Raw genomic sequence first — 18,419 nt, 5'->3', positions numbered from 1 at the left:
AGCGTCGTGTCTGGCTAAACTTTATTATAGTTGGTTCTTTCTTTGACCTTTAACTCTCTTCTTGGAAAGTCGTCTATTGTCGTTAACATGTGTTTTCAGTTTCTCTGTTGACTTTGATGTTCAAGAACTCCTCTCCCCCCCATCTCTCTCTCTCTCTCTCTCTCTCTCTCTCTAGGGAGAATCGTTTGTGACGTGTGAATGTTCTAGAACAGGGGCCAAACTCTGTAATGTAGTTTTTCCCTCAAGGCTACTAAAACGTTATCTTTGTGGAAGGCATTGTCCACGTAACTTTGACTTGGATCTTAATGGTTATTGAAACGTGATGTTAATATAAAGGGTAATGCCCTCATCTGCTCGTATTTCCTTGGATAACCTTTCTTCGTGTCACAAATCTCTCTATCTCCCGAGAATGGATAGCAGCAGCGGATGGAGTCTTCGAGGCATGACCGCTCTGGTCACCGGTGGAACCAAAGGGATCGGGTTCGGACTCCTCCTCTGAATTTGTTCTATCTTTATCAGTTCAGATTCTGATTCATCCGTATGGGAATAATACATTGATGAAGCCTGAGTCTATTGACTTGACGGTTTTTCCAGGTCGGCGGTGGTGGAGGAACTGGCGGGGTTCGGGGCAAGAGTACACGCATGTGCCAGAAACGAATCTTTGCTTAACGAATGCTTGCGTGAATGGCAAACTAAAGGCCTCCAAGTAACTGGCTCTGTCTGCGATGTGTCATGTCGGTCCGAGAGACAGAAATTGATGCAGACGGTTTCCTCACTCTTCCGCGGCAAACTCAACCTTCTCGTAAGTAATCTTATACAAAATACGTAACATATACAAAAGAAAATTTTCGGAAAACAGATGTTGCCCTTTTTCTGAACATAGATAAACAACGTGGGCACAGTCTTACCAAAGCCGACTACAGAGTATACAGCAGAAGATTTCTCGTTTCTGATGCGTACGAATTTCGAGTCTTCTTACCACCTCTGTCAGCTCGCGTATCCTCTGTTGAAGGCTTTGGGATCCGGGAGCATCGTGTTCAACTCCTCTAGCGGCGGAATTGTATCGTGTATCCTTGGATCCATCTACGGTCCAACCAAAGGTACGCATTCCAGATTAAACGCGCAGTCGTTGTAATAGAACCCTTTCTAAGCCATTCCACTGACTTCATGCACCAGGAGCCATGAATCAATTAGCAAGGAACTTGGCGTGCGAATGGGCAAGCGACAACATAAGGGCTAACGCTGTCGCTCCATATTCCATCTCAACTCCTTTGGCACAACCCGTAACCAAAACAAAAAACACTTCCATTCATTGTGGAGATTTATAACATGTAAGAATAATCTTGCATTCTTGCAAAATCTTGTTTTTCAGTTTCTTGAAGATGAGAATGTGGAGAAGGCTTTGATGTCGAGAACTCCGCTCGGCCGTGTCGGGGAGCCGGAGGAGGTTGCGTCGCTCGTCACGTTTCTGTGTCTTCCGGCATCTTCTTACATAACCGGTCAGACCATCTGCGTCGACGGAGGTCTCACCGTCAATGGCTTCTCCTATCACCACTGAACCAGTACGAATAAAATGATACTATAAGAGTTTCGAATATTATGATTTCATATCCGAAATGCGTATTCCTCTGTACCAGATTATCTATGTCAAAATTACAATACAATAATGCATTGTAATTTTATCATTAGAAACACAGAAACTCAGGATTTCATGTGTTTTGTTAGAGAGGTAATAATAACGATTATACATATTACTAATTATAATAATATATAATTTATCAATCCATATTATATCGATGGTCAACAGTCTATAATACATATACATAACCGATTATTTACTCTAAATTTTATAACAAAGTAATTAGCAAAGAAAATTACGAACTAATTTACCCAAAGGATGAGGATATTAGCATTTCTTGGGCCAAGGCCGGAGGGAGATGTAGTGCAGTAGTGGGCCCATGAACTCCCACCTAAATTTAAAAAAAAAAAAAATTATCGTGTGGATTCCGAGCGTTGTAAGTAAATATCTGGAATGCATGTAGTTGTGGTCTATGATCATTATAACCTATCCTTTTCATATACCAGGACAGGAGAAGGAAAAGGTTTCGAATGCCTTGAATTGTGTGCAAATAGGACATGGGGTTTTTTTTTGGATGGACACTGTAATTTTCTTCTCAATCTGTTTCTCTTTCTTCTTCGATTTCACAGAGAGAATTCCAACAATGGCCGAAGCCGACAATAGTTGCAGAGACAAGAGGTGGAGTCTCCAAGGCATGACTGCCCTTGTTACTGGCGGAACCAAAGGGATCGGGTTCGGTCTCCGTCTACTTGTGTCGTTCAAATTGCTCAACTTTTCCATAAACCCTACAAGCAAAAGCCTTAATTCTTTTTACGGCATGAATCTTTAGGTATTCCACAGTGGAGGAACTTGCAGGGTTTAGGGCAACGATACACACGTGCGCGAGGGACGAAACTCAGCTTAACGAGTGCTTACGCGAATGGCAAACAAAGGGGTTTTCAGTCACTGGTTCAGTCTGTGATCTCACCTCTCGTTCCGACAGAGAGAAGCTTATGGACACTGTCTCCTCTCTGTTCCATGGCAAACTCAACATCCTCGTGCGTAATATGCTTTACACTCTTGAATTTAACAATGATCTTACACTCTTCTTTGGGACAAACTGTTAAATCAGAGTAATGTGTACATCAGATGCGATTTAGGCTGATTATATTGTGTGTTTTATAGATAAACAATGTGGGAGCTGTTATTGTAAAGCCGACTATAGAATATATAGCAGAAGATTTCTCATTTCACATTTCCACGAACTTGGAGTCAGCTTACCATTTGAGCCAGCTCGCACACCCTTTCCTGAAGGCCTCGGGTTATGGGAGCATCGTGTTCATGTCCTCTGTCGCCGGGGTTGTATCCCTTAGTGTCGGCTCCATCTATAGTGCAACCAAAGGTATGTTCTTTACAATTAGTTTCCAGCAAAACCCAGATCCATGTTATTATTGTCTTTATACATATTAACAAGTTCTCGTTTTTTTTCTTTCCGGGGGTGGTTTCCCGGCTGAATTATCGATTTCTTTCTTTCATATACGCGTATATGTATGTATGTATGTATGTATGTGTGTATATGCAGGAGCTATGAACCAGCTTGCAAGAAACCTGGCTTGCGAGTGGGCAAGCGACAACATAAGGGTTAATGCCGTTGCTCCTGGAGTCATTGCAACTCCTCTAGCTGAAGCTGTAACTCGAAAACAATTTCAAAATTGCAGCTTCATTATACTCTTCGCTCGTATATTTTCTCGTCTTCTTGAATCTCTTTTAATGCGAAATCTTATTCAGGTTTATGATGAGGAGTTCAAGAAGATCGTGACATCGAGAAAGCCGTTGGGCCGTTTTGGAGAGCCGAAGGAGGTATCGTCACTCGTGGCGTTTCTGTGTATGAATGCTGCTTCTTACATAACGGGTCAGACCATTTGCGTGGATGGAGGTCTCACCGTTAATGGCTTCTCCTATCAGCCCCAAGCTTGAGAACGAGTGAACACTTTTCAGAATAATATGCAGTGTGGTTTTTGGTTTCTTGAATAAGGTTTTCTGATTCTGTTATGTCACCGGGGGAGCAAGAGAGCTCGGGTCTGTCTTGAATGAAAGTCTTGAACATTACAGTCAATTGCTATGCGACTGCAACTCCATTGCGTGAAACTGTGACTGAATCTTTTCTTCCTCTGAATAATCTCTCCTTCTACAGAGAGGAGTTGCAGAGACCAAAGATGGAGTCTTTCAAGGCATGACCACTCTCCTTCGGCTTCATCCTTCTTCGCCATTGTCAAAGTTGTAGTCTTTACATGGTTTCTCACGAGCAAAAGACCGGCGATTCAGGTTTTGGGGGGCAAGAGTGCATACTCGTGACGGAAAATCAGCCTGTGCTTAGTGAACGCATACACGAATGGCCTATCAAAGGGCTTTCGAGTAAGTGGTAAAACAAGAGATTAGCAACACTTCAATACCACAGATAACGCTGAGAGGACAGGAAAGGGGTTTGGGCTTCTGTTCTGTCTTCAACGATCTCTTGTCGGCCCCACAATTTTTTCGGCATTGTGGCCCGCAACACGATTGACTAGCCCATCTACTATAATAAGCCGGCCCATCAGGCCCACGATTTAGACGGGTTGGCCTAAACAAATACATGCCCGTTATTCACATTTTTGTATGATGAGAAATGACGATAATTATGCTTAATTACAATCTAATCCAATTTTGTTTTAAATTTAATGGAGAATAATTATATTAAATCAAATAATTAATATAAATTAAATGTTAAACTATAAAAAATTTAAAAGTTTTTCTCAAACTTTATTATTATCCAATCGAATCGAACACGGATCAAGATCATACAAATGTGTAGAAAAAACTATCGGGGTGAAAAATGTGACTTCCGATTTAATGGGGGGCAGCGATTGTAAATACGCGAGAATGAAATTGATGGTGGGGCCGAGGCGCAAGCAAGGTCAAAATGAAGGGAGCCATGATAGCACGTGTACGGTCAGAAAAAGAAACAGGGAGCCTTAGATTCTGAACGGGGCCCACTCGCCGAAATGAACAAAGGATACGTTGAGGCATTTTATTGGGCCACTTCTTAATTTTTTCAGTAAAAAAAAATCCTAATCCCAACACACTTACGTGTCTTTTGTTATTAATAGTAGTATTTTCCACGATGTTTATTTAGCTAATCAAGCATTTAATTATAGCATATTTTTTTTTTTGATAATATGTGATTTAGCTAATCAAGCATTTAATTATAGCATATTTTATCTCGTGCCTAAATTAATATCAAGATATCATTGCTGTTTACAAGTTTTAAAGATGCTTGTTCACAAAATTTTGGTGCGTCATATTCCAATAATGATTTTTAGAATGTAATTATTTCAAAGACCAGCACCTACAGTTAATTTTTTCCTTCAGTAAAATTTGTAAGGCCTGAAAAGTAAACTCAAATCATTCTTATTAAAAAACACGTGTTTAACCTAATTAACGTAATGAAATTCATTTAATTATGAATTAATTATGAAAAATTTTTAAGAAAGAGATTTGGAAAAAAGTTCCTCTCTAGTAAAAAAAAAAAGAAAAAAAAGAAAAAAGGAGGACCACAATCGTGGCGCGAAAGGACTTCTTATGATCCTCGCTGTATAGTTCTTATTGGGTCACGTATCTTCCACCGGCTCATGACGCTTACGTGGCGAGAATCTAGATAACGTGGTGTCAAGATGAACGGCTGAGATCTAACGGTTTAGGCAGAAGACCACTACGTCATGCTTCCAACGCAAAAAATAAAATTAATTTAGGGCATAAACTGTTCAACCATGGCAGCCTCTGAGTATTAAAAGCGCCATAGCAACACGCGGAAACGATATTTTCTTGTTGCATGGTTTGGCTTCCGCCTTCTTGGCAACCAAACGTAACTCTGAATTATCTTTGTAATCGCGTAACAGTTTTGATGGCGGATATTTGTTACGGAGTAGTGAAAGATGACGAGTCACCGTCGGGGTGCGAGCCTAGGCCGGCGCGGTGGCGGAGAATGGGAGTCCAGCGGTTGCGGATGTCTCCGGGGGTGGATCTGAAGGCGCCGGAGGAAGACAGTAAGCGGAAGAAGCAGGAGAAGAGTGAAGGATCGAGCAGTACGGCGGTGTTTTCCCAGAGCTCCGGCGAGGATACGGACGAGAGCGTTCAAAAGGAAATGGCGACGGATGTAAGCGACGGATCCCGCAAATCTCCGGTTCCATCTCCGAAATACGGCGTCACATCGGTGTGCGGTAGGAGAAGAGATATGGAGGATGCGGTGGCGATCCATCATTCGTTTTTCCCGGGATATTCCAAATCGAGATGGCACTACTTCGGAGTGTACGACGGCCATGGCTGCTCCCATGTACGACGCCGTTTCCGTTTCCATTCTGTCCCGCTCTTGAGCAATTTCAAAATTCAAATATTTTCTGGTGTATTTACCTTAAACGGCGCGTTTTGTTCCTGCAGGTGGCGTGGAGGTGTAGAGAGAGGCTTCACAAGCTGGTGCAGGAGGAGCTGCTTGAATATGGGAAGGAAGAGTGGAATCGTACGATGAAGCGTAGCTTCGCGCGCATGGACAAGGAGGTTGTATCGTGGAAGAAGACCGTTAAGGGCGCGAATTGCAGGTGCGACCTTCAGGCGGCGGAATGCGACGCCGTCGGATCCACCGCCGTCGTCTCCGTCATAACGCCGGAGAAGATCATCGTCGCTAACTGCGGCGACTCCAGGGCCGTTCTCTGCCGTAAAGGAAAACCCATCGCTCTCTCCACCGATCACAAGGCCAGTCTCTCTCTCTCGCTTTCTCAAATCGTGGGGGACCCGTTTCTTCAATTTTTGAATTTCATTTTCTCGGTAGCCAAACAAACCAACAGAAACCACCTGGAAGGCCCTGCTTTTTCTTTCAACTTTTCATTATTTTACAGTTATTCTCGCGGGTTTATTCTAAAACCATTTTTTTTAATCCGTGACAAGAGTTGTTATTATAACACCAAAACTTAACGTGGAAGTTCTCTGATAAAGCTCAACCTGCTCATTGATCTGAACTACAGCCCGATCGTCCGGACGAGCTAGACCGAATCCAGGCCGCGGGGGGGCGAGTTATCTACTGGGACGGCCCGAGAGTTCTCGGCGTGTTAGCGATGTCACGAGCCATAGGCGACAACTACTTGAAGCCCTACGTGAGTTGCGAGCCGGAGATAACCATAACGGACCGGACCGACGACGACGACTGTCTTATACTAGCAAGCGACGGGTTATGGGACGTGGTGTCGAACGAGACGGCCTGCGCGGTGGCGCACATGTGTCTCAGCGGAAAGGCTCGAGGCGGAAGGCGCCGATCAACGGATGAAGAGGAGGAGGAGGAGGAGGAGAAGGAGAAGGTGGGGACAAGGCGGAAGAGGAAGGGGAGAAAGGGAGAGATATCGGACCAGGCATGTACGGCGGCGTCCGTACTGCTGACGAAGCTAGCGTTGACGAGGAACAGCAACGACAACGTCAGCGTTGTCGTAATCGATCTCAGGAAGGGGACACGTTGATGGACACTAATTACTCTGGGACACTATAAAATTAGGGTTCTTTTATTTGTCCTTGGGGTCTGTGGGTGTTCTGTCCGAGAAATCCTTTAGACAAAAAAAAAATTGTGAGAAAGAAGAGAAGAGAGGACTTAGACCCGGTATGTAACCAAAGTGGTAAACCGGGGGATGGTTAGTGTTCTTTCTCGACCTTTTAAATTTTTTCATGTAGAATATATGCGAGGAAATAAAACGAAAGAGAAGAAGAGATGTGCCATCACGGTTAAGAAATGGTAGGTTTATGGAAAAGAATATTTTGTATAGTGGTAAACAGCCATAGCTGCCTCTTCCCTTTGGAAGTTTTGGATTATAGTCCAAATTTTCAAAATTGCTACACATACGATCTCAGCTGTTCTTATTCAAATGTTCTCATCCTTTCAAAACCACTTAGACAGTGAGCCCTTGGAAAATAAAGAGAAGCAGTGTCATGGAAAATCACGGCGACTGACGCATCTACCAAAATTCTTCCAGCAAGATTTCATATCTGAGACTAAAATCACGGGATGCTGTACGGTTTAGTACATTACATAAAACGGTACTATCTACTTTGTCAAGAAAGGCATTTTTGCAAATAATTTGAGTTCATTTCACTCTATGGAGTTTTGCCTTAATACCGTAGCATCACTAAGATCTCTAAATTGAGAAAAATGCAAAAGAGTCGAGTTCTTCGTTTACGTACCTTCGGGCGTGTGTTTGTTTCTGCCGCAAAGGTAAAGGTTGCAGCAGCGCATGGAAAACCGATCATACTTAATTCCCTACCAAACTCACAAACCCCATATATAAAAATGGACAAGTAACCGAGTAGACACAATAAGAACATGTAAGATGATGACCAAACCCCCCTCCAAAGCTTTGATCCAGCAATCAAAATAGATTCGCAAACACGGTAACTTATCTATTCGCATGGATAAATCACCCGACAGTTTAGAAGAAATCATTCCGGCCATACCACATTGTGACAAAGTAACGATTCTAGACAATGCAGAAACTACACAACAACAAAAAAAAAAGGGAGAAGAGGATAATAACCTCTCCCGAGATGCCAACGGATCCGAGGAAAAACAACTATCGAATTGCATGAAGCTTCGAGTCCGAAATTTTTCATCTCACGTTTGCTTGATGTCGGATTCATCGCCCTGGTTCTTTAGAGCTTTCAGTTTTCTGTAACCCTTGTCGGTACCAAAAATCCTGAGGAACAGAGGAATAAGAAAATTATGCATGAGCAGAAGTTATCATATTCCCATAGGGACAATACCATGGGAGTTCAAAGGATTCACAACTTATCCTTCCTATATATATCAAGGTTCAATTGGGTGTGGAGATGACCAGAAAATAAGACTCGATAAAAGTGGAAGAAGTTATATGCCATAGTCGAGAAGTGTGTTAACCAAATGATGAAACCTGAGAATTCCCAAGGAAAGTTCAGAGATATACCAGTCCATGTAGATGAAAGTTGACGAATAGTTGCCAGACTTTGTGTAGAGCAGCCGGTGATGATAATCATGGAAGTCAGCACTGCAAATTAAATTGAAAAAAAAAATCATACAATGATGTAGAAGATTTATGGTGATTCCCTCAAGACAGTTACGTTAGTTGTGTAATATTTACCCTCCATAGAGAGGAAGAAAATTTGAGGGGCTCCATGGGAAATGATAACCACAATGTGCCTCAACCGTCTCAAGAACTCTGAGCATCATCCACAACCATAGAGTTACCAGGTGGGGACCAGTGAGAGCAGGACCGACGATAGTCGCAAAACCCAGGAATAGAATCTCAGCGGGATGGGCATATTCGGATGTCAAACCAAATGGTGTAGCATATCTGTAATATCAACAAAAATGATGCCAGTAAGGACCATCACAGACTAATAACATCGTCAAACACATGAATGGTGAATACTATAACTTACTCATGATGTACACTGTGCACGTGCTTATACAGCCATTTTGTGTGCAAGATTCGGTGTCCCCAATAGAACACAAAATCCTCAATGATGAAGTAGAAGAGTATCTGGGCAGACACGACTTTCCTGCAAGAGGATGGGAAAAGATGGCATCATATACTATAATAACAATGAGTCCTCCTCTCATGCAGCGCAAAGCTCGCATTTTTAATTAACTAGTGCCAATGGGAAGATTTTAACATCAGAACCCAAAGGAAAAAGCTTCAGTACTAAAGAACCTGATAATACCAGGACGGCAGGGGAAGACTGCTCTGCATGCCCATGAATTTGAAGACAGGATAGGAGACCATCATCAATGGCAAATTTACACAGAAATGATAGAGCAGCAAGCGCGTTATACATTTTTCCTGAGCTGCAGGGCTGTTATTTTTTGTCTGCAAGGACCAAGCAACAGTAATGTTAATATAAAACTTGTGTTCGAGTCAAGGCACACAATCCATCAAAGTAGAAACAATTATCATTTCAGATTTCGAGAAAAAGAAATGGAAATTCAGACATGACTGATCCTTAGTTGGTTTCTCAATATTTCATTCAATCCAAAAGAACATGCAAAGTTACATATCAAAGGCCCCCGCGGTGACGAGAAGAATACGAAAACACCAACCTGAATTTTGTATTTGCTCAGCAATCCAGCCCTTTCTAGATATATGAAGGGAAGCCCGGACAAGAAAAACACGCTTTCATGGAGAACAAAACTCCCAATGCATGCCAATTGGAAGTCGCTAAAATGTGTTACAAGATACTGCATGATTTATGAAAAAAGTGTCAGTCGTCACCTTCTGAAAACGTGCCGATTTCATCCATCCAGACTCATTCGTTGCATAAAATAAATGCATAAAACGGAACTAGGGGATATCAATAATCTGCTAGAGAAGAACTAACACCTATCAGTATAAGCTCATTGATCGTAATCATCCCAAAATACGGAAACATCAGCACCAGTTTGTCTGCATGCAATATCTAAGAAAGAAATCATTCAAATGGAAATTTTCCTCGCTAATCACTTAAAAGCCTGATTGTTCAGTTTCAGAAATCTAAATCCGCTCAAACTCCAAGTACAAACAAAGACTCGGATCACGCTCGAAATCCTAGCCGCTTTGGCACAAACACAGCCAAATTCAGATCTGAAACAACAATGCAATCGGCAGGGACCCAAATCTAACAAACGGGACCACACCGATCCAAGAAATCTAGTCCTGTTGACTAAATAATGACAGCAATCACACAGACACTCGTGTGACAATGCGGCGAAAGGACGACGCCGAAAACGAAGAACACGCAGGGAAATCGAGGGGAAAAAACGGAACGAAGAAAACGAGAAAATCGAAATCGCAGACACACGGATGAGAAGGAAGAGGGAGACGGAGAAGGAGAGAGACAGTACCTGCCAACCGGATTCGATCAAGGAAGCCATGGAAGTGAAAAAGAGAGAGAGAGAGAGAAAACTTGCTCGGTCGATCCCTCGGAGGGAGATGGAAAAATCTAGAGAGAGAGAGAGAGAGAATAGTAGTGAAAGAGAGGAAGGAGAAGGGCCACGAGTGCGGAGACAGACTGTCACGGAAAGGGAATCTGGATTCTGCGCTTTTGTATTTCTCACCCTTTGACTCCCTCTCTCTCTCTCTCGCCCTGGTGACGCATGGCCTTTGTTTTTTATTTTTTATTTTTGTAAAATGGGGAATTTAAAATCTAATACAAAGATTTTTCGGTTTCCATTGGATCGCTTTCGATACGAACAGAGAAAAAAAAACTAAGGGTGATTGATTACGTAGGGAAGGCGTATTTGGATTTTGGCCGAACGTGGTGGCAACTGGCAAGTGCGCCTAAAAAACGCATCAATCAAAACCTAATCTGTTTTCATGAAACAGCGGTGGGAGCACGTGACGTGTTTCGATTATAATGGTCGTCGTATTAGGTGTATAGCTGATCTGTTTCTATATTAATCCATGAGCTTTAATACAATGATTTATTAAACCAAATAAAATGAGGTGTTTTTACTATTAATGGTGTTATTTACTATATATAAAAGCTTAATACACGCGTTTCAAAATTTCTAAACAATACATATATTTTTTTATAACGTCTAAAATTTTGTATATTTTTCGGATTAATTCATGAATTTAACTAAAAATCGAAAAAAAACTCTTGTTTTTTTGAGAAATTTAAAATTTTGTATTAATATGATAATTGATAACAAATTTTATTTATATTTTTTTTCAAAAAATATAATCATATCATCCTGTAGTCATTTTATTTTATTCTATAATTTTGCAGAAAAACAAATGTACCACTTACATGTTTTGTTCTATAATTCTACTCTCCAAATTTATTGCAGTTGCTTTATTTTTATAAAATTATCTATTATATTCTCCAATCCAATTATTATGAAACACTACTAATCAGATCTAGTAACCTTACAATTGGAAAATTAAAAACTTGAATGTTGCCATTCACCACAATCACAGTCATTTATAATGGATGACAACACTCAAGAAAGGTCCAAAGGAGAATCCGAGTCTCATGAACGGTACAGTGTAATCTCTTGTTGGATAATTTTGATGTCAAATAATGTTGGGAAGTCAGAGGCAACTATTCCGAATCCAGCCTTAGTGGTTCATAAAATTTCCCACTTCTCCTCCATCCTCTGGTTTGATCTGTACTCGTTTGTCTTCTCAAGATCATATTTGACATACTGATGGAGAGCAAATGTGGATAAAGGGATAGAACTAAGTAGAACAGCATCCTCTTCTGTTGGTTTCAGATGTGTCTGAAATGTTGATGGCAGTTCCATGGCCAGGGACCGCCAAGTTACCTGCAGCTTCTTGAGCAGCCAAAGCCTTCTTGCTTATGATATGGTATATCTCAGACAGAATGGTCTGAAAGGCTTTCTCGATGTTGGTTGCTTCAAGGGCAGATGTCTCGAGGAAGGACAAGCCTTCCTTCTCTGCCAAAGACCGGCCGTCCTCGTCAGGGATGGATCTCAGGTGGTTCAGATCAGATTTATTGCCAGCCATCATGATGACAATGTTGGAATCTGCGTGGTCTCTTAGCTCGCGCAACCATCTCAGGACGTTCTCGAAGGTTTGTCTCTTGGTAATGTCGTAGACAAGGAGCGCCCCGACTGCTCCTCTGTAGTAAGCGCTCGTGATTGCTCGGTAACGCTCTTGACCTGCAGTGTCCCAAATCTGAGCCTTCACTGTTTTGCCTTCCACCTGTACCAAATCCAAATCCAAGACAGGAGGGCATGATTAAACTGAGAGAAATCTAAATCCTACCTGATAATTAACATAACATTTCACGCAATCTGAATGCTGCAGTGTCTCGATATATATATAAACATCTAAGAAAAAAAAAATCTATGACACAGCAGAACAGCTTCAGACACGACAGTGCCACGCTTGATTCATCAAGTATGAGAATTTCCCGTGGCATTGTAAACTAACACAGAAACACCAACCCTTTCAAGTGTTACCATTAAACTCTACTACCCATTTGGCTTGAGTTTATTTATTTTCATGGCAGTAATTAGGAATTCCTGTAAAAGAAAATTATATTGTCCATTTAAATTCATTCTATTATCAGTAATTCCTTCGTATTCAACTATGATATTGTTTTGAAAAGTTTTTGACATATGGATCAACATCATTGCTAATCTTCTAACATTCAAGCAAAGAGCAAACTTCGACAATTGGATCATACAAACTCCATTTCCTGGACGCACAATTCTAGTAAGAAATTGTTTCAACCAGAGCTTTATCAATGCAGATAAAGGGCCACGGCAGAAAAAGCCTTGATCAATTTCGAAATATTCATCAAGAGGAAAAAGAGAAGAGAAGAGGGATCACCTGCAATGTCCTGGTGGCGAATTCAACGCCAATGGTTGATTTGGATTCCAAGCAGAATTCGTTCCTCGTAAATCTCGAGAGGATGTTGGATTTTCCGACACCCGAATCGCCGATCAAAACGATCTTGAACAAGTAATCGTACTCCTGATCTATCCTATTCGCCATTTTCCCCAAATCTCAGCGTCCGACCAATCTCTCGATCAACCTATGCATACACACATACACATCAAAGGCGATCGTACAATACCCATTTAGAAAGCGAAGAAACAACAAAAGAAATCAACAAGAGTCGAGTGCAGAAACGGAAACCCTACGAATTGAAGAACAGATCGGATTACGCTCTTAAACAACCAGATGGATCGAAATTCATGAAGAGAGGGAGAGAGAGAGCTTTTTCCTTCCGCCGATTCCTCCGTTCGTCTTCCCAAGACGTTTCCAAATTTGGTGTTTACGAGGTGAGAACGGAAAATAACGATTTTGAAAGCTTTAAGCCCAATGCCGAATATATAACGTCTTTGTTTAGGGAGGAAATAAAAAAATAAATTTCTCATAATATCGAATGGACCTGAATTGAAAAAAAAGTCTAATAATAAAAGATAGTAATAATTGTAATAAAAGTTGCGTGCGGGGAATCTTTATGCGTCTTAACTTCTTTATTTTTTTAACACAATAATTTCTGAATTTATTTAATATAATTGGTCAAAAAAATTTAGAAATTATTATATTCAAAAATATAAATTTAGAAATTATTATGTTAAAAAATATAAATTCAGAAATTATTATATTTTAAAATGCAAATTCAAACACCAAATTCAGAAATTTTAAGCTATTTTTCCCAAAAAAAATAACATTTCGTCATTTCTTTTAATAAACAGTTGATCGCATACTGCAAGCCAAATTTCCAAAAGGGTAAAAGATACATTCGAACTCGACCATTTATATAAGATAACGACGGAACATAAAAACAGGACATGAGTTGCAGAACCAGGAATTTACGTAGATGCAGTGCAGACACAGACACAGACACAGATATCAGATCAGAACATGAACAAGAATCAGAAGCACCACACCCATTCAAACACAGACTCGATCCAGGAATCAGGGATTCAAATTACGTGTTCAGCCCGAGATTTCGATGCTTTTGACGTCAGGCTTCTTGGTCTCAACCTTAGGGACCGTCACAGTCAGCACACCATTCTCCATTGAAGCCCTAACCTCGTCCATCTTGATGTTCTCCGGCAACCTGAATCTCCTGGAGAATTTCCCGCTCGACCTCTCCACGCGATGCCACGTGTCGTTCTTGTCCTCCTTCTCCACGTGCCTCTCTCCGCTGATCTTCAGCACGCTGTCGTCTTCGATCTCCACCTTCACCTCTTCCTTCTTCATCCCTGGTAGGTCAGCTTTGAACACGTGCGCCTCCGGCGTCTCCCTCCAGTCCACGCGCGCGCTCACGATCGCTGTGTTTTCTCGGGAAAATGATGGCGACGGGAGAGGAGAATCCTTGAAGGGATCCCACGCATCGAGAGAGAAGGGGTCGAAGATGCTGCTCCTGTTGCCGAAGAAGCTCGGAATCAGCGACATTTTCAAAGCGATTCGAGGGTTAACTCGGAAGTGATTTGTTGTTTGGTTGCTGAGAAAATCGCGCTTTAGAGATTGAGAATTCAAATGATTTTTCCTGACTTACGAGGATCGGAGCATGTCATGTACTTATAGGTTGCGAAAGAGAATTCCAGAGCTTCTCCATTGGAATTTGGAACTGAAAAATCTAGAAACCCTAAAAAAAAAAAGAGAAAAAAAAGGTAAATCCAGAACACTCTAGGGGCATTTCGGGTATTCTACGCGGGCTTCACGGCCCAATGGGCTTATTAAACCCAATATAAGCGTTTAGAGAACCATACGCCAATAACTGCCTTTTTTTTAACTTGTCATTATCGGCAAGCTCGATTCCACCATCCGATAAAACAAGCTGGTCTGATCGGACGGTCTCTAACGTAGGATTTCGTGGATTTTTGACCGTACGATTCTCACCGCTGTCCATCAATTTCCTTTGAACCAGTCCGTAGGAATATAATACTGAAAGTGAACTGCTTCCATGCAACACTCGGAGACCGCACTCTCTTCTCTATGCGTATATGTATATTTTCCCGCAAGTTTTTCATCATTCGAGGGTTTTTTGGTCTCTGTAATTATGGTGCGAAAGGAGGAGAAATTCAAAACTGTTTAATGAATAGCTATAACGTTAATATTAAAGTAAATAAAAACATCCATTTAATAATTACAAATTTTAAAATTTAGAATTAGACTTATGCATGACCATAAAAAAATATAAACACAAAGTCATCACTAGACTCATGTGTCTTGCGTGTTTGAATGGGAGTGAAAAATCATGAATATGTCAAAGCTAACAAACATAACGAAATTATTAACAGTCTTTTTTTTTTCCTGTTCCGTTTACATTTCTCTCTTAGTAACCCTCTTGCTCATATTCACCCTCCTCGTCTTCGTATTCTCCTTCCTCGTCGGCCGTGGCATCTTGGTATTGCTGATACTCAGACACCAGATCGTTCATGTTGCTCTCCGCCTCTGTGAACTCCATCTCGTCCATGCCTTCCCCTGTGTACCAATGCAAGAACGCCTTCCTCCTGAACATGGCCGTGAATTGCTCGCTTACCCGCCTGAACATCTCTTGGATTGACGTTGAGTTTCCTATGAATGTTGAAGCCATCTTCAACCCAGTTGGGGGAATGTCACATACCGTCGACTTCACATTGTTCGGTATCCATTCCACAAAGTAGGATGAGTTCTTGTTCTGTACGTTAAGCATCTGTTCGTCTACTTCTTTAGTGCTCATCTTACCACGGAACATAGCTGAGGCGGTGAGGTATCGCCCGTGCCGTGGGTCAGCTGCACACATCATGTTCTTGGCATCCCACATTTGCTGGGTGAGTTCTGGGACCGTGAGAGCACGGTACTGCTGAGAGCCTTGGGAGGTGAGAGGGGCAAAACCCACCATGAAGAAGTGAAGGCGGGGGAAGGGGATAAGGTTCACAGCTAGTTTGCGGAGATCAGAGTTTAGCTGACCAGGAAACCTAAGGCAGCATGTGACACCAGACATGGTTGCAGAGATCAAGTGGTTGAGATCACCAACTGCATATATCATTATACCATAGCGAATTTCACAAGTGAGCCAATGCAGATGCCATACAAGGTCTCATTATCAAGGACAACTCGAATTTCACATACATTACACAATATCACAGATAGAATAGCATTATGTAATATGTACAATAATGAATGAAAGGAGAAAAGAATGCTTACAACTAGGAGTGGTAAGCTTGAGGGTACGGAAGCAAATGTCATACAAGGCCTCGTTATCAAGGACCATGCATTCATCTGCGTTTTCAACGAGTTGGTGAACAGACAACGTAGCGTTGTACGGTTCCACTACAGTGTCGGACACTTTAGGGGACGGGAAGACAGAGAAGGTCAACATCATGCGGTCGGGGTACTCTTCCCTGATCTTTGAGATCAACAGAGTCCCCATACCAGAACCAGTTCCTCCTCCCAAGGAATGGCAAACCTGAAACCCTGCAACTCCGACAAAATTTGAATTAGAAATCCTAGAACCCGTATGTCCTATACACAGAATCCTAGAAAGCACTACACAATCCTCGCCCAAGATACCAATATCGAAAACCGAACACTAACAGTTTCCCAACGTAGCTAAATAAGAGAAGAAATCCACACAGGCTGCTTCAAATCAAAACAACAAAGGCGTTACAGGATAAGAGAGAAACATTACCTTGAAGGCAATCACAGTTTTCGGCCTCTTTACGGACAACATCAAGGACCGAATCGATGAGCTCAGCACCCTCGGTGTAGTGTCCTTTGGCCCAGTTATTTCCAGCGCCGGACTGACCGAAGACGAAGTTATCGGGACGGAAAATCTGCCCGTAGGGACCAGATCTAACACTGTCCATGGTTCCAGGCTCCAAATCCATGAGAACGGCACGTGGGACAATCCGCCCGCAACTCGCCTCGTTGTAATAGACGTTGATCCTCTCGAGCTGTAGATCCGAATCGCCATGGTAGCGACCCGTTGGATCAATGCCGTGCTCGGCGCAAACCACTTCCCAGAACTTGGCACCGATCTGGTTGCCGCATTGTCCTCCCTGGATGTGAAGAATCTCACGCATCTTTACTCACAGGGAAAACCCTAGGAATGGATTGAGAGCAAAGCGGAGATTGAAGGAGCGGGGGAGGGGGAGTGATTTGAGAACGTGGAACATAGGAGAGAGAAGGAAGGGGTTAATTTATAGGGGAAGTCGGTTTCAACGGCTAAGATATGGTAATCCTAAATGGGAATATAACAAATCAAGGGCGCAGAGAGTGCCACGTCAACCTAGGTGGCAAATTTTAAAAATGGCCCGTCTTGAAAAATTCAAGTTTTTGAATTTTGAAATCTGTTGCTTGCGGGTTTTTTTTTTCGGTTATTACAGCTGGATTCAACCACAGGGCAGAAACAGTTGTTAAAACGGCATCGCACGTGCTGTGAGGCCCGCCATGCTGGCGAGATCACGTGACATTTATCTAATTTGGGGGCCCAAATACAAGCTACCCGGCCCAGATAGGGGCACCCAAGCTTTTTGCCGGAATTTAACTTTAGTGTTTAATTAAACATCCTTCCTCCTCAATACACGCGTTTTAAAATAATATATTTCTCATATTGAATTTGCATATCATCTCGAAAGTTAAAAATACTCTCAGATTATAATATAAGATATGAATGATTGTATAAGGTGAGAAGTCAGATGGGATTTAAACCACGATTGTTGATGTGATTTGGATATTGATCATACCCCGAAACTGATTTTTGACCACGAGTTACTTTCATTGGCCATTTAGGGGCCGACTGGTTGCACCGCCGCCACCCGCAAACGGAGTGGTTGCGATTTCTGGCGGTTGCGGGCGATTGAAAAACTGACTGGTTGAACTGCAACCAACCGCAACCGCAACCAAACTTGTGTTTTCTAATCGCAGCTTCCAACTTGCGTTTTGGTAGCGGTTTCCGGCGTTTTGACAAAAAAACTAAAATATTTTTATTAGAAATTATATAAAACATTAATATATATATTGGTGATGATTTTGTTTAGTGTTATGATTTGATATTATTTTTTAGTATTATATTTTAATAAAAAAAATACAATAGTATAATTTTTAGGTTTAATAATGATTATTTTTAATAATTTTTATAATAAAATTATTTTTTTACTTGAAAATAAATTAAATTGATAATATTTTTTTTTAAATTTATTATTTAATTATTATAAATTTAGTAAATAAAATGATACGAAAAATTTAATTAAAACTATTATAAAAAATTATTTTTAAATAATATTTCTTTTGACAATTTATATCAAAACGCAACCGCAACCGTAATGAACCATTCACTTCTAACTGCGTCTACCCGCAATCGCTAC

General features: G+C 41.5%; 7 protein-coding genes across 9 annotated transcripts; 3 read left to right on the top strand and 4 right to left on the bottom strand.

Moving 5' to 3' along the window:
• The first annotated feature begins 379 nt into the window (after nt 1-379).
• LOC104826307 (tropinone reductase homolog At2g29330-like) lies at nt 380-2,289 on the top strand. The gene is made up of 6 exons (XM_010558935.1): nt 380-480; nt 595-802; nt 884-1,100; nt 1,177-1,283; nt 1,373-1,562; nt 2,209-2,289. The coding sequence occupies exons 1-5, from the start codon at nt 410-412 to the stop codon at nt 1,556-1,558; spliced, it is 789 nt and encodes a 262-aa protein (XP_010557237.1). The 5' UTR covers nt 380-409; the 3' UTR covers nt 1,559-1,562; nt 2,209-2,289.
• LOC104826308 (tropinone reductase homolog At1g07440-like) lies at nt 2,084-3,728 on the top strand. Of its 2 annotated transcripts, XM_010558936.1 has the most exons (6): nt 2,084-2,102; nt 2,209-2,311; nt 2,409-2,616; nt 2,744-2,960; nt 3,141-3,247; nt 3,347-3,728. In XM_010558936.1, exons 2-6 carry the CDS (start codon nt 2,223-2,225, stop codon nt 3,533-3,535), a joined length of 810 nt encoding a protein of 269 aa, XP_010557238.1. In that variant the 5' UTR covers nt 2,084-2,102; nt 2,209-2,222; the 3' UTR covers nt 3,536-3,728. The 2 variants fall into 2 exon arrangements, with proteins under 2 accessions (XP_010557238.1, XP_019059748.1); XM_019204203.1 differs by lacking the exon at nt 2,084-2,102 and having other exon boundaries at nt 2,109-2,311.
• A 1,416-nt stretch (nt 3,729-5,144) lies between these two features.
• On the top strand, nt 5,145-7,492 carry LOC104826305 (probable protein phosphatase 2C 24). The gene is made up of 3 exons (XM_010558932.2): nt 5,145-5,927; nt 6,032-6,343; nt 6,613-7,492. The coding sequence occupies exons 1-3, from the start codon at nt 5,427-5,429 to the stop codon at nt 7,096-7,098; spliced, it is 1,299 nt and encodes a 432-aa protein (XP_010557234.1). The 5' UTR covers nt 5,145-5,426; the 3' UTR covers nt 7,099-7,492.
• A 512-nt stretch (nt 7,493-8,004) lies between these two features.
• Nucleotides 8,005-10,735, bottom strand: LOC104826306 (methylsterol monooxygenase 2-2). Its single transcript, XM_010558933.2, has 7 exons — nt 10,482-10,735; nt 9,702-9,839; nt 9,326-9,471; nt 9,044-9,163; nt 8,743-8,955; nt 8,569-8,649; nt 8,005-8,322 (listed from the first exon to the last, which is right to left on the bottom strand). The coding sequence occupies exons 1-7, from the start codon at nt 10,509-10,511 to the stop codon at nt 8,241-8,243; spliced, it is 810 nt and encodes a 269-aa protein (XP_010557235.1). The 5' UTR covers nt 10,512-10,735; the 3' UTR covers nt 8,005-8,240.
• Nucleotides 10,736-11,455: 720 nt separating this feature from the next.
• LOC104826304 (ras-related protein RABA2b) lies at nt 11,456-13,425 on the bottom strand. Its single transcript, XM_010558931.1, has 3 exons — nt 13,254-13,425; nt 12,940-13,144; nt 11,456-12,306 (listed from the first exon to the last, which is right to left on the bottom strand). Exons 2-3 carry the CDS (start codon nt 13,102-13,104, stop codon nt 11,821-11,823), a joined length of 651 nt encoding a protein of 216 aa, XP_010557233.1. The 5' UTR covers nt 13,105-13,144; nt 13,254-13,425; the 3' UTR covers nt 11,456-11,820.
• Nucleotides 13,426-13,814: 389 nt separating this feature from the next.
• Nucleotides 13,815-14,706, bottom strand: LOC104826303 (17.6 kDa class I heat shock protein 2-like). 2 transcript variants are annotated; one of them, XM_010558930.1, is made up of 2 exons: nt 14,624-14,706; nt 13,815-14,488 (listed from the first exon to the last, which is right to left on the bottom strand). In XM_010558930.1, exons 1-2 carry the CDS (start codon nt 14,635-14,637, stop codon nt 14,059-14,061), a joined length of 444 nt encoding a protein of 147 aa, XP_010557232.1. In that variant the 5' UTR covers nt 14,638-14,706; the 3' UTR covers nt 13,815-14,058. The 2 variants fall into 2 exon arrangements, with proteins under 2 accessions (XP_010557232.1, XP_010557231.1); XM_010558929.1 differs by having other exon boundaries at nt 13,815-14,699.
• Nucleotides 14,707-15,255: 549 nt separating this feature from the next.
• LOC104826302 (tubulin beta-2 chain-like) lies at nt 15,256-17,226 on the bottom strand. Its single transcript, XM_010558928.2, has 3 exons — nt 16,742-17,226; nt 16,258-16,527; nt 15,256-16,086 (listed from the first exon to the last, which is right to left on the bottom strand). Exons 1-3 carry the CDS (start codon nt 17,133-17,135, stop codon nt 15,404-15,406), a joined length of 1,347 nt encoding a protein of 448 aa, XP_010557230.1. The 5' UTR covers nt 17,136-17,226; the 3' UTR covers nt 15,256-15,403.
• Nucleotides 17,227-18,419: the final 1,193 nt, after the last annotated feature.

The sequence above is a fragment of the Tarenaya hassleriana genome, unplaced genomic scaffold (genome assembly GCF_000463585.1).
Source record: "Tarenaya hassleriana unplaced genomic scaffold, ASM46358v1 Cleome5, whole genome shotgun sequence".
In the NCBI taxonomy this organism is placed as follows: domain Eukaryota; kingdom Viridiplantae; phylum Streptophyta; class Magnoliopsida; order Brassicales; family Cleomaceae; genus Tarenaya; species Tarenaya hassleriana.
This window is presented reverse-complemented; position numbering and strand designations above follow the sequence as displayed.

Excerpts from the sequence above, each read along its gene's own strand:
- LOC104826308 (XM_019204203.1), top strand. The coding sequence starts at position 2,154 with ATGGACACTGTAATTTTCTTCTCAATCTGTTTCTCTTTCTTCTTCGAT. Across the intron at positions 2,617-2,743 it reads ATGGCAAACTCAACATCCTC|ATAAACAATGTGGGAGCTGT; the intron begins GTGCGTAATATG and ends TGTGTTTTATAG. Across the intron at positions 2,961-3,140 it reads CATCTATAGTGCAACCAAAG|GAGCTATGAACCAGCTTGCA; the intron begins GTATGTTCTTTA and ends GTGTATATGCAG.
- LOC104826303 (XM_010558929.1), bottom strand. The coding sequence starts at position 14,520 with ATGTCGCTGATTCCGAGCTTCTTCGGCAACAGGAGCAGCATCTTCGAC.
- LOC104826304 (XM_010558931.1), bottom strand. The coding sequence starts at position 13,104 with ATGGCGAATAGGATAGATCAGGAGTACGATTACTTGTTCAAGATCGTT. Across the intron at positions 12,307-12,939 it reads TCGCCACCAGGACATTGCAG|GTGGAAGGCAAAACAGTGAA; the intron begins GTGATCCCTCTT and ends GATTTGGTACAG.
- LOC104826307 (XM_010558935.1), top strand. The coding sequence starts at position 410 with ATGGATAGCAGCAGCGGATGGAGTCTTCGAGGCATGACCGCTCTGGTC. Across the intron at positions 1,101-1,176 it reads CATCTACGGTCCAACCAAAG|GAGCCATGAATCAATTAGCA; the intron begins GTACGCATTCCA and ends TTCATGCACCAG. Across the intron at positions 1,284-1,372 it reads CAACTCCTTTGGCACAACCC|TTTCTTGAAGATGAGAATGT; the intron begins GTAACCAAAACA and ends CTTGTTTTTCAG.
- LOC104826306 (XM_010558933.2), bottom strand. The coding sequence starts at position 10,511 with ATGGCTTCCTTGATCGAATCCGGTTGGCAG. Across the intron at positions 9,164-9,325 it reads AGTCTTCCCCTGCCGTCCTG|GAAAGTCGTGTCTGCCCAGA; the intron begins GTATTATCAGGT and ends ATCCTCTTGCAG. Across the intron at positions 8,956-9,043 it reads GTGCACAGTGTACATCATGA|ATATGCTACACCATTTGGTT; the intron begins GTAAGTTATAGT and ends TTGATATTACAG.
- LOC104826302 (XM_010558928.2), bottom strand. The coding sequence starts at position 17,135 with ATGCGTGAGATTCTTCACATCCAGGGAGGACAATGCGGCAACCAGATC. Across the intron at positions 16,528-16,741 it reads AAACTGTGATTGCCTTCAAG|GGTTTCAGGTTTGCCATTCC; the intron begins GTAATGTTTCTC and ends TCGGAGTTGCAG. Across the intron at positions 16,087-16,257 it reads CAAGCTTACCACTCCTAGTT|TTGGTGATCTCAACCACTTG; the intron begins GTAAGCATTCTT and ends TGATATATGCAG.
- LOC104826305 (XM_010558932.2), top strand. The coding sequence starts at position 5,427 with ATGGTTTGGCTTCCGCCTTCTTGGCAACCAAACGTAACTCTGAATTAT. Across the intron at positions 5,928-6,031 it reads ACGGCCATGGCTGCTCCCAT|GTGGCGTGGAGGTGTAGAGA; the intron begins GTACGACGCCGT and ends TTGTTCCTGCAG. Across the intron at positions 6,344-6,612 it reads CTCTCTCCACCGATCACAAG|CCCGATCGTCCGGACGAGCT; the intron begins GCCAGTCTCTCT and ends TCTGAACTACAG.